The sequence below is a fragment of the Pleurodeles waltl genome, chromosome 1_2 (assembly GCF_031143425.1).
Source record: "Pleurodeles waltl isolate 20211129_DDA chromosome 1_2, aPleWal1.hap1.20221129, whole genome shotgun sequence".
Lineage (NCBI taxonomy): Eukaryota > Metazoa > Chordata > Amphibia > Caudata > Salamandridae > Pleurodeles > Pleurodeles waltl.
In genome coordinates, this window is record NC_090437.1 from 418,465,856 (window position 1) to 418,476,661 (window position 10,806).

The 10,806-nt window shown below is 43.4% G+C and overlaps 1 protein-coding gene across 1 annotated transcript; it reads right to left on the minus strand.

The window, feature by feature from the left end:
- Window positions 1–564: 564 nt before the first annotated feature.
- On the minus strand, window positions 565–5,902 carry LOC138295625 (uncharacterized). The gene is made up of 5 exons (XM_069234030.1): window positions 5,782–5,902; window positions 2,935–3,039; window positions 2,352–2,411; window positions 1,545–1,610; window positions 565–836 (listed from the first exon to the last, which is right to left on the minus strand). The coding sequence occupies exons 1-5, from the start codon at window positions 5,803–5,805 to the stop codon at window positions 774–776; spliced, it is 318 nt and encodes a 105-aa protein (XP_069090131.1). The 5' UTR covers window positions 5,806–5,902; the 3' UTR covers window positions 565–773.
- Between the last annotated feature and the right edge of the window lie 4,904 nt (window positions 5,903–10,806).

The window sequence follows — 10,806 nt, forward strand, 5'->3', positions numbered from 1 at the left end:
AAGAAACAAAGGGGTTCAGGACCAGAGTTTCAATTTTACACGTCTCAATAACCAAACATGGGCTAAAATCTAATTGCAGCTACTCTAGCTAGCTTCCAACTGTCCTTAACCTGCTGTCCTTTCTATGTGCCGAGACCAACAGAACATACCCGTTTAGGAACCGAATTTGTATCAACTACTGCCAGGACCTCGCTGGGAAATCAAGAGCAACCCTGGCAAAAAAGTTCAACCTAGTACTGCTCGGACTCCCTTAGTCTCCTTGGGAAATCTCCATTTCTCTGATCACTTTCTGTACCTTCCTACTTCTTCCGCTTGAAGCCTCATGTGCAATTAACATCTGAGCTCGGAAAGTTAAATGCCAGGAGTTTCTAAACCAGCTCTCAAAATCTTCCAGCCCACCGAGGAGTTTTCTAGTTTAATAGAAATGTACGACTTTTGGTCACTTCTAGTAAAGTTCCTTCCATAAGAGGGGTGGGGGCGCGGAGAGGAGGAAGAATTCTAGCCAAGCCACCATTCCTCCATGAAATCAAATACCATTGCGATATTAAGACATGTAGACTGGAGTGACCTAAATGAATAGTTTATTAGAATAAATAAAAAATTAAATACATGGTTAAATAATCAGTCCTTCAATAAAAGGGGCTGCCATAATTTATACACGTGTATAACAATATACATTATGCGAGTCCATCAATTTCACTTCATGCTGTGGTCCTGGAAGAAAGTGCAACCCAAAACCTATTCAAATGCTGAAAAATAACCAATGATAAAAATCAGCAGAGTGATCTCAGTTTTGATCTGATTGCTGCCTCGTCAGCTCCTCTAACTGAAGCAACCTAAAAAAGAAAAATCAATTATTGTATACACCAACATCACAGCTCAAGGAGTGCAAAACATACTGGTGTCTCAAATGCCCAGAGAGAACTCAATCAAAACCATCATATGATAGACTGCAGAAAGACTTACATGGTGTTTTTAGTATCTCAACTTCAAAAAAGGCAGAGTAAGATAAATGGTAATTCTCTTTGCATAGAGACCACATTAGTCCTTCAAGGAAAATTTTAATCGATTTTTGAAAACTGAAACTACATACAATTATTAAACCTTACCGCATGCCCTGGGCCCTTTCAATGTAGTTCAGCCCTTGCTCATCTCAACAGATCTGTAAAAATGTATGTTTGTCTAGTTCTCCCTATGAAAGGATTGGGGCTTCTTTGTACATCTGGCCACACCACAGGCCAGAGCCATCGGACTCAAATGAGCAGAAATGGACCTAAAGTGCACTTGCACCGAAGGTACGACCAGTCCTTCCCAATATCATGTACATAACGGAGCAGTTAGTAAAGTGCTGGTGCCATGTAAGGCCCAAGTTTAATTGCCCTGTTGTCAAAGTTTAAGGGCCAATGACAATATAGGTATTTATTGTATGGACTTCAATCCAGTTTTCTACAAGAAACAGATTTGTGATCAGCTGACTGCAGGTATTAGTTTGCTGTGCAAAGCGAGCGCCAGAGTCTGGTAATTTGGCAGCACACCAAACTTACCTTCTTGAAATCCTTGATGAAAATGAAGGTGGGCATTGCTTCTATTCTGTATCTTTGGGCCAACACCTGTTATGAAAGCACAAAAGAACAATTACAACATACATTTTAGTTTAATGGCAATACGATTATAATTGAAATAACAGCTTTGCAGTACTGTTAGGTTTTCTGTGCACAGAGCCAAGCAAACCACGACTTCAGGAGTCAGTCAAACCAACACCTTTCTTTAGACACCCACAAGTTAAAGTATTGTTACCATGGTACACATGAATTTAGGCTAAAGCCAAATGTTCGAAGTACTTGCTCTGTAGTACAGATTTTTTTTATTAATTATTTATTTATTATTAATTTTTTATTATTTTATTTTTAAATAACGTCGTCGAGACAAAGTCAGCCAAGAAAAAAAAGTCTAAGATGCTCAGGTTGGGGTAACTGAATTTATAGAACTTTAACTAGACAGCACCCTCTTGCCAAATCGGCCATTTCAACGTGTACTGGCGGTATTGGTGGGCAGCTACGTTCGTTTTTAAAGTGCTGTTCACAAGTTTGCTCAGTACAGCTCTGCTTCATTTGAAAATTCTTGACAACGGATATTATAATCTGTAACTACATTTAAGGATTACTGGCCTGATTACGACCTTGGCGGATTGGACACTCGGTCACAAACGTGACTGATACCTTCAGTCGCACTACAAGTTCCATTATATTCTATTGAACTTGTAAAATGGCGGATGGGATATCCGTCACGTTTGGGACAGTATCCCATCCACCAAGGTCGTTATCAGGGCCAAAGTGTTCCATTTCACTTACCGGGTTGTCATCAACATCCACTTTCAGAAATACTACACCACGGTACTCGGTGCTGAACTTCTGCAGAAAAAAAAAGTGAGTTATACAGGTCATGGGCACCACTCCCACCTGATAACATCAGATGTATGCATTTACAGTGACACCAGCATGCACTCTTGAGTAACTAAAAAAAAAAAATAGATAAAAAGACATACAAGAACTAATGCTTTATCCGAAGTTACACTATTAACCGGGTCAAAGAATGAACAAAATGGTAACCCGATTTCAGAAGTGTCCCTTTAAGCACAACCTCTGTGCCTCGAATGATTAATTAGTGCTCAAGTTTGACCATGGACGCTTTTAAATTTAAAAAAGTACAGTGTATTTACTTCAATTGAGACTTCTTGTCCAGCTCCAAGTATGCGCCTCTTGTTTGAATTCACAATTAAGCTAGTTCCTGGCGATGCCAAGAACAGTGCGCTTCTGGCAGGTAGATGAGTACTGACCTACCTGGGTACAAAGCCAGACCTATTCGAAGTCATTTACCAAAACTCAGGGGAGGCTTTCATAACAGAGCCACACATCGTATTAAAGAGGGTCTTACATCAAACACAGGAGCGATTCTCCTACATGGGCCACACCAAGTTGCAGTGAAGTCTATGACGACAAGTTTAGAGTGGGACCTTGCCAGTATATCGTCAAACTCCGCCTGGGAAAAAAAAAAAAAATAACGTTATAACAGACCGTACAAACTTAACCACCGAAGACGTTGGGAAACATGCCCCAATTAATCTTCTAGCTCTTTGGACCTGTGGTAGTATCCATGACAGATGGACACCTTTCACCCACCCTACTTAGAAAAGTAGCTAAAAATCGGTCTTTTCAATGCAAACTAATTATGCCAGGAAATCACTCTGGACTGTACCATACGCCTTGTAGCCCACAAAACAGATTGTCACCTACAAACTTTAAACCACCATCTAGTTGGGATTGGAGTTGGGCCCTTGTGAAATTCTCACTACAACGCCTTACTCTTGGGTGAATTCAGTTTGTTAAATCATGGCACATTGCGGCACAATCACTTGCAACTGAGGGAACAAGTTAGCATTTGAGCTAACCACTTAAAACCTCTCGTGCAGACTTGAGCCAGCATTGATTTTAGAGCCACTGGGCCTGAAAACTGGCGTGTCAATACAGGTTCGGACCATGAAATTTAGTTTTATATTCCACGCTCTTTCCACAACTGCAGATAAGCAATTCAGTTTACTCCTTGTAACTTTATAATGGAGTGCCCAAGAGGAGCTTTGTGGCTAAGCTCGACCATCTAGGCTTATTAAGCAACACCATTTTGCATTGTGGGTTTGCTTTTTAACATTTTAACCACTGGTACCAAAATCCCAGTTTTCATGCCACCATTGGCAAAAAGCTAAAGCTAGCTGTTCGCTTTGAGCAATCTGCAGCTAGGTATAACACCAAGTTAAATATTCACCCACTGCTACCACGATTCACACGTAATTAGGAAAACCTGGCCAGTCTAGCAGTCACGCCCCCCACCCCCTTTCAAGGATTTTTGCTTGAACACACGAAATCCAAGGGAGTAGCCGATGACCTTCCCGCCACTTCTATTGCCATTGAGTGAGTGAAGTGAGAAAGCCCTACCCACCTTCGAAGAGGTTCCTTCCCTCCACATTCTGTTCAGTTATCTCCGTGCTTAATTTGTAAATTAAAACGTGCCATGCCTAAATACCTCCTCTTAAACACACGGCGGCTACAATTAAATGGGCAAACACGAAATAATGAGGCGGCGTAATCCTGAAGCCATTTTGGGCCTCTAATCCATTTACAGCCTCACCCTGCCCCTTCCGCTCACTCTAGCAGCTTTCTAACTTTGTGATGCTTTTTCGTTTTTACCCCCCTTCCACAAGTGTGTCTTTTGCTTGCAGCAAATGCTTGAGGCAGAAGAATAAGCACCAGCCCTCAAAAATAAGTGGTGGTGCTCAGCACCGAAAACAAGCACAAAATATTTATTGGTCCTCATCCTTTAAGCCTTACATGCATCTACCCAACCGTCTGAACATGTTGGCATCAACTCTTTACCATTCTGATACTCATCCTTGCTTCCACTCAATTCCAGCCATTCATCCATCCTTTTGCCATTCATACTAATTTTCACTCTCCTTTGATCAATTAACATTCATCCAGACATTCACCCAATCACATGAATCCATCTTTTCATCATCCCAGCCATCGTTTCCATCCACCTTGTTTTGCATTTCATCCATCAATATTGCATTAATCTTGCCTTACGTTTGGCTCTTGTCTAAGGTGATCAGATTTTGAAAAGAAAACAACTGGGACAGGTTAGACATAAAAGTAGGACTACAGCCTTTAGTCTCACTTATATCGGTCCTGTCCTGTAAGTGTGCATATGTATATATGCACACAAAAAACAAGTAGGCAGCAGAAGTATTTAAGACTCTAGAGCTGCATGTGAAAGGAGAACATAGCTTTCACTTCTGATTCACAGGTTGACCTGATCGTTGTACCAAAAACCAGGACATTGATTTCAAATTAACAAAATCGTTCGCAGGTCGACGTGACCTTTGCCGCCCAAACCGGGACATTTATGTAAAATGAACAAGCGCGTCCGGACAGTCTTCTGAATAGCGGGACTGTCCGGGGAAATCCGGGACGACTCGTCACTTTCTTTGCTCTTCATTTCGCTCCTTCCCAACCTGAGCCCTAATTCAAAAAAATAGAACGTGAGCCCCGACTATTTGAACAATGAAATACAGCAATAAAAAGGCTTAAGTGGGTCTCTCAGCCTAAGTGCCATTGCACCTGCTGCACCAATTGAAGCAATGCTCCTGTGCACAGTTTCTTTCTCTTGACTTTTGAGCATTTTCTTTTTTTACTGTCTGGCTTCGCATTTGCTACGATTTCCCCTTTCTTCATATTTTCAAATGACTCCTACAGAGATAATCAAGAGGCTCATAAATAATGAGCTCAACACCACCTCTGCCTAAGCAGATAAAGCGGGGGTCGATAAAGCCAGTAGACCTCGATAACTAAGGCGCACGACCACCGTAAAACCAGTGCTTAATTTGTGCTTGTTGTTTCCGATGCGGAGCACCCGCACTTATTTTTCTGCCTTTATCATTTACTGCGAGCAAACGACATATGGGAAAGTCGAAAGAAGAAACGAAAACAGTCACAAACAGTGAAAAAAATCAAAAAGCTGCAAGAGGGAGCATAGAGGGGTTTTAAATGGATTGAAGAAGGCCGGGGTGGCTTCAGGATTACCCTGCCTCAATATTCTGTGTTCTCAGCAGCCGCGTATTTAAGATGAGTGTTTTTATCAGCGGCACTTTTTTTATTTAGAATTTAAGCACTGCATAAGAGTGAACAATAAAAACCAAAAGACAGCCTATATTTAACAATAGAAACTTACCACACTTCTAATCTTCCTCACCATGATGATAACAAATAGGCTGAGTGGAAACAAACGCAATAAATAGAAACGCTACTCCAGCAGAGACCAGCCGGGCAGGACCAACAGCAAAGACTGGAAAAGTATCATGCACACGCTAGCCGAAGGGCTTTTAAGCCCCTGAGAGTGGGCGGAACCGAGTCACATTGCCTTCTGTAGGGGAGGGGTTTCCTTTCACTTTTATTTTTATTTTAAAACGGTGCGCTTTTTCCTCCGACATGAACATTTGGAGTTGAAATGCTTGAAAACAAACCTAATTCGATTTCTAGAGACACAAATAAAATGCATACTGAAAGGATTGTTGAGGGGAGTAAGTTGATTCAATGAACAAATTGTGTGTTTATCAAGTTGCTGCGTTAGTTGAGAGCGGTTCGCCCATCTCAAGGCACCCATTTAAACTGCATTCTGGTACTCGATGTCTGTCTTTTACCGTCATTGATCCAGGGCAACAATTACAATGCGCTTCTGCGCCTCAGAACGGGGGACGAAGCTAATGCACAGTCTCAGAATGAAGAAAAAAGGACAGAGGACTAAATGAGCGTCTGCTTTACCCATTTGGTTTATGCTATCGCCATGGTGTAAGTGGCAACCCAGAGGGTGTGGTCACCGGAAGCACCCGAATGCAGTGGTTTAAATGGAAACGCAGAAGTACAGCTACTCACTATCTCAGATCACTTGTTTTCTTCTAGTAAAAGTATTGCACCAGTGTTGAGAAGTGTGGGTATTCACCCTTTAAAAAAAAATAAGTGCGGGTATTCAATACCTGCCTATTTAAAGCAATGCCCGAAAGGGCACTGGGATATGAGGAACAAAGTGCCGGACAGAGCCAACAGGGGCTGCAAGCCACTGCATTTATTTGCAACAGTATCTCTTTTTATTTTAATTGTAATTGGATTTATATAGCCCTTTCTACCCTGAAGAGGGTTTGAAGTGCTTTACGGGAACCCAAGGTTAGTGGTTAATGTTATTGCAATTAGTCATGATGGGTGGCTGAAGAATTCCGCTCCGCTAGCGGGGTTTACAGAGATGTTCCCACTCTGTGCGGAGTGCGAAGTTACACAAAACTCTGCAAAGAGATGCATATTTTCTCTTGGGAAGCTTGCCATCATTAAGTTGACGTACAAGAGAAATCACTAAGTTGCTGAGTGCGAGCAATATTTCTGAACTTGGACAGTTGCAGCAGGTCACTACAGCTCACATTGAGAACGCTGCTGCTCGCGTTGAGAAAGCTGCTGCTCGCGTTGAGGAAGCTGCAGCTCGAGTAGAAAATCTACTTGAGCAGCAGAAAGAAGTTAGCACCCTCTGACGCTCCCCGTGATGCAGTTCTCCCTGATTTTACAGCACATGACAAACTCCTGGCACTAAGAATCAACACAAACAGCACAACTTACCCAAACTCCGCTGCTCCCCGAACTGTATGTAGCCCTGCAGAGTTTTGTGGCATTTCTTGGACTTCTGCCAACTCCTCTAAGGCCTCTTAATCATGTGTTCTCAGGAAAAATTACATGAATTTACACCACTTACTTTGTGATATGTTAAAACTAGGTAGGTGTGATCATTAGTGGGGACTATGTGGCTGGTTGGTGAGATTGACCGGCCGACAGAATTTAGGTAATGTTAGGTTACAGGATAGAGTTTTAAAGATGAAAGGTGTGATCTATGAAACGAGTCCTGTCTGCCAGGATCCCAGTAGGGTGGGGGTGGGGGGGGGGGAGGGGAGGAGGGTTATCAGTCGTTTATGTGAGGGCAGGTCTCTGACCTTTCCTGTCCAGGGAGACCCATTCAGTAGGAGATGAATGCAGATATGACTGAGTGTCCTCTGTTTATGGCTGTCTGGGTGGAATGCACAAGGGGAGCTGTCAACAGCACACACCAGACGTCGATTGGAGAAAGGGCTGTAAGGCTCACATGTCAGTAAATGCAGAGAAGTGTCCACTTTCTAAAAGTGGCTTTTCTAAAATAGTAATATTAAATCCAACTTCATCAGTAAGGAGGATTTTCTATTTCCATTCTGTCAATACTAAACATGACAGGGCTACTCCTTCCAGATCAGAATCTACCACTTAAAAGTATAGGAGGGCAGTTCTCATGCTAGTCTATGAGAGGAGCAGGCCACACAGTAGTAGAAAACGAATATGTGAGTTTTTCACTACCAGGACATGTAAAACGCATAGGTACATGTCCTGCCTTTTACTTACATAGCACCCTGACCCAATGCTTAATTTGTAAATAAAATTGTGCTGGTGCCCAAAGCCCTCCTCTTAAACATGCGGCTGCTGCAATTACATGAGCGAACACAGAATACTGAGGCAGGGTAATTCTGAAGCCATCTCGGGCTTCTTCAATCAATTTAAAGCCACTCCCTGCCCCTTCAGCTCACTCTTGCAGCTTTCTGATCTCTCCCATTGTGACTCTATTTTGTTTTGTCTTTCTCCGTCTATCCCATATGTGTCTTTTGCTGGCAGTAAATGTTTGAGGCAGAAAAATAAGTGCCGGCCCTCAAAAATAAGTGCCGGTGTTCTGCACTGGAAAGAACAAGCACAAATTAAGCACTGCCCTGCCGTTTGGAATACCAAGAGCCTACTTTACGGGTGACTTATATGTAGAAAAGGGTAGTTTAAGGCTTGGCAAGTAGTTATGCCAAGTGAAAGTGGCAGTGACACTGCACACACAGGCCTTGCAATGGCAGGACTGAGACATGGTTAAGGGGCTACGTATGTGGGTGGCACAATCAGCACTGCAGGCTCACTAGCAGCATTTAAATTACAGGCCCTAGGCACCTCTAGTGAACCTTACTAGGGACTTACAAGTAAATTTAATATGCCAATTGGGTAGGAACCAATGTTACCATGTTTAGGGGAGAGACCGTATGCATGCCTTCCACTAATGAAAGCAAGCAGATTTTTAAAGGCAAGCCCACAAACCAATGAAAGACACTGACGTGACATGGACGGGGCTCCGAGCCCTTTTCTAACTACTACAGCGTCCCGCAAGCGATACGCATGCGCAAGCGCATGCTAAGCAGGCTCGACCCTAAAAAGCAGGTCCACCAACAGGAGCAGTGGATGGACATGCACTTGGTCCACACTCTAAAGAGGGGCAAACACAGGAAGAACTGACACCCACATGCCGTGACAAACTGGAGAGAAGCAAATGAGAGCCACGCTGAAGCTTACAAATTGGAAGCTATGGGAGGGCTCTAAGCCCACAGTATATAAACAAAAGTCTCAGAGATACAGTGCACCGCTATCTAGGTGAAACCTAAGGACAGCTCTTTCAAACAAAAATATTTTAAACTACAGCTGCAATGATGCTCTGTGCCCTGCCTTTCACCCTGGCTGCTGGCACCAGTTGCAGGTATTATGATGTCACAACTGTGATAACATATTACATTTGAGGAGTTACACTTTTTCCTATTACAGAGGACTAGAAATGTCACGCCCGACTGTAACAGGGATGTTAAAAACATGTTTTTATAATGGCATTGCAAGGTTCCATGTATCATGTATTAATAATAATCTATGCATGGAGTCTTATTGTGCTGTCTCACCCATAAGCCTGCAAAAAAGGTCACCGCCTCTACGTATACACACTAAAATCTGACCTCATCAGTGCTATGAGTACCAAAACCACAACACCATCATCAATACCAGACCACCAGCAACATCATCATCAGCATCTCAACCACTACCCGGCAATGGCAAAGCCAATAGGTACGGCTTTACCTCGCTCTTCCATGGAAACATCGTTATTGAATGGGGGTATTTGTATGCGTTGTCAGATTTAACACAGACTTATTGCTGTGGCTAATGCTTGTTAATGTCTTCATTTATTATTGGCGGGAGATACTTGTTGTCAGGTAATGCTATGACTGACTTCTTCCCATGCAACCAGACTTCAAGAGCAGGGTTACCAGATGACTCCACGTCACCACCAATCAATGCTTCCAAGTCACCAGGCTTTTCGCTCATTGTTTTAAAATGGGTTATTCGAACAGGCCAATTGACCTAAACAAAAAAACGAAGACTACAAATCCCAGACTGCACTGCTTGGTAAAAAAAAAAAAAAAAAACACACACACAGCTGGAAAGAAAGTGTCCCGATGACATGCAATCTATCACCCGGTAGCCTGCGTTCAGAGGCACATTCTAGTTATCTGTAATACTCCATTGCCAGATAAGTGTTAACACAAAGCCTAAACCCACAGGATGGAGGTGTGACTGTGTGCCATGCATTGCACAATCTTGGGGCCGGGATGGAGTAACTCACCTGTAATTTGTACTCTAGCCAGGATGTCAGCTGGTTGTGTAATACATTCCAATAGCAGAGCTCCTTGGCTCAGACTGAGTTTGGACAACGTAGTAATCACACTCCTGCGGACAGGCGTATGTGAAACCTTGGGACAGTCACGGCTGTTTAGACTAAAGAACATTTGGATTCTGGGAGTCGCCGTTTTGGTTTATTCATTGGTAGTAGGCCCCCCTAAATCCCACCACCCTTTAAATACTGGCTGGGCAGAGCCAGGTGCCAGGTTTGCAGCTATGTGCTCTCCGATTGGTTACGAGCGAGCATCCCAAGCGCTATGAAGCCGCCTATCTGTGGCAGCAAGTGCTAAGATAAACAAACAGGAGCAGGGTTTTTTTAAGCGTATAGCAGCACACGCTTGACCAATGCCATAAAAGTACATGGAGCCGTACTCCGGTGAGGTTACTGGGAGCTTTTTGGGGGGATCTCCGCCAGGTCTCTAGTTTGCAGAAGAGCCTATTTCCCTGTCTGTCACTGAAGTGGCCTCATGTACAGCCAGCTTCCGCCTGCTGCTCACAGTCCGAGAGTGAGATCATGGTCTGGGAGGAAGGGGACGTGGGAAAGGGTCTATGCGACGGTGCCAAGCACATGGGAGAGGAGAAAAACATGGCAGCGTGCATGGAGCACCGCCCAACTGGGGCACAGCGTGGATACATCTGCCAACTTGTCAAGGCTAACATC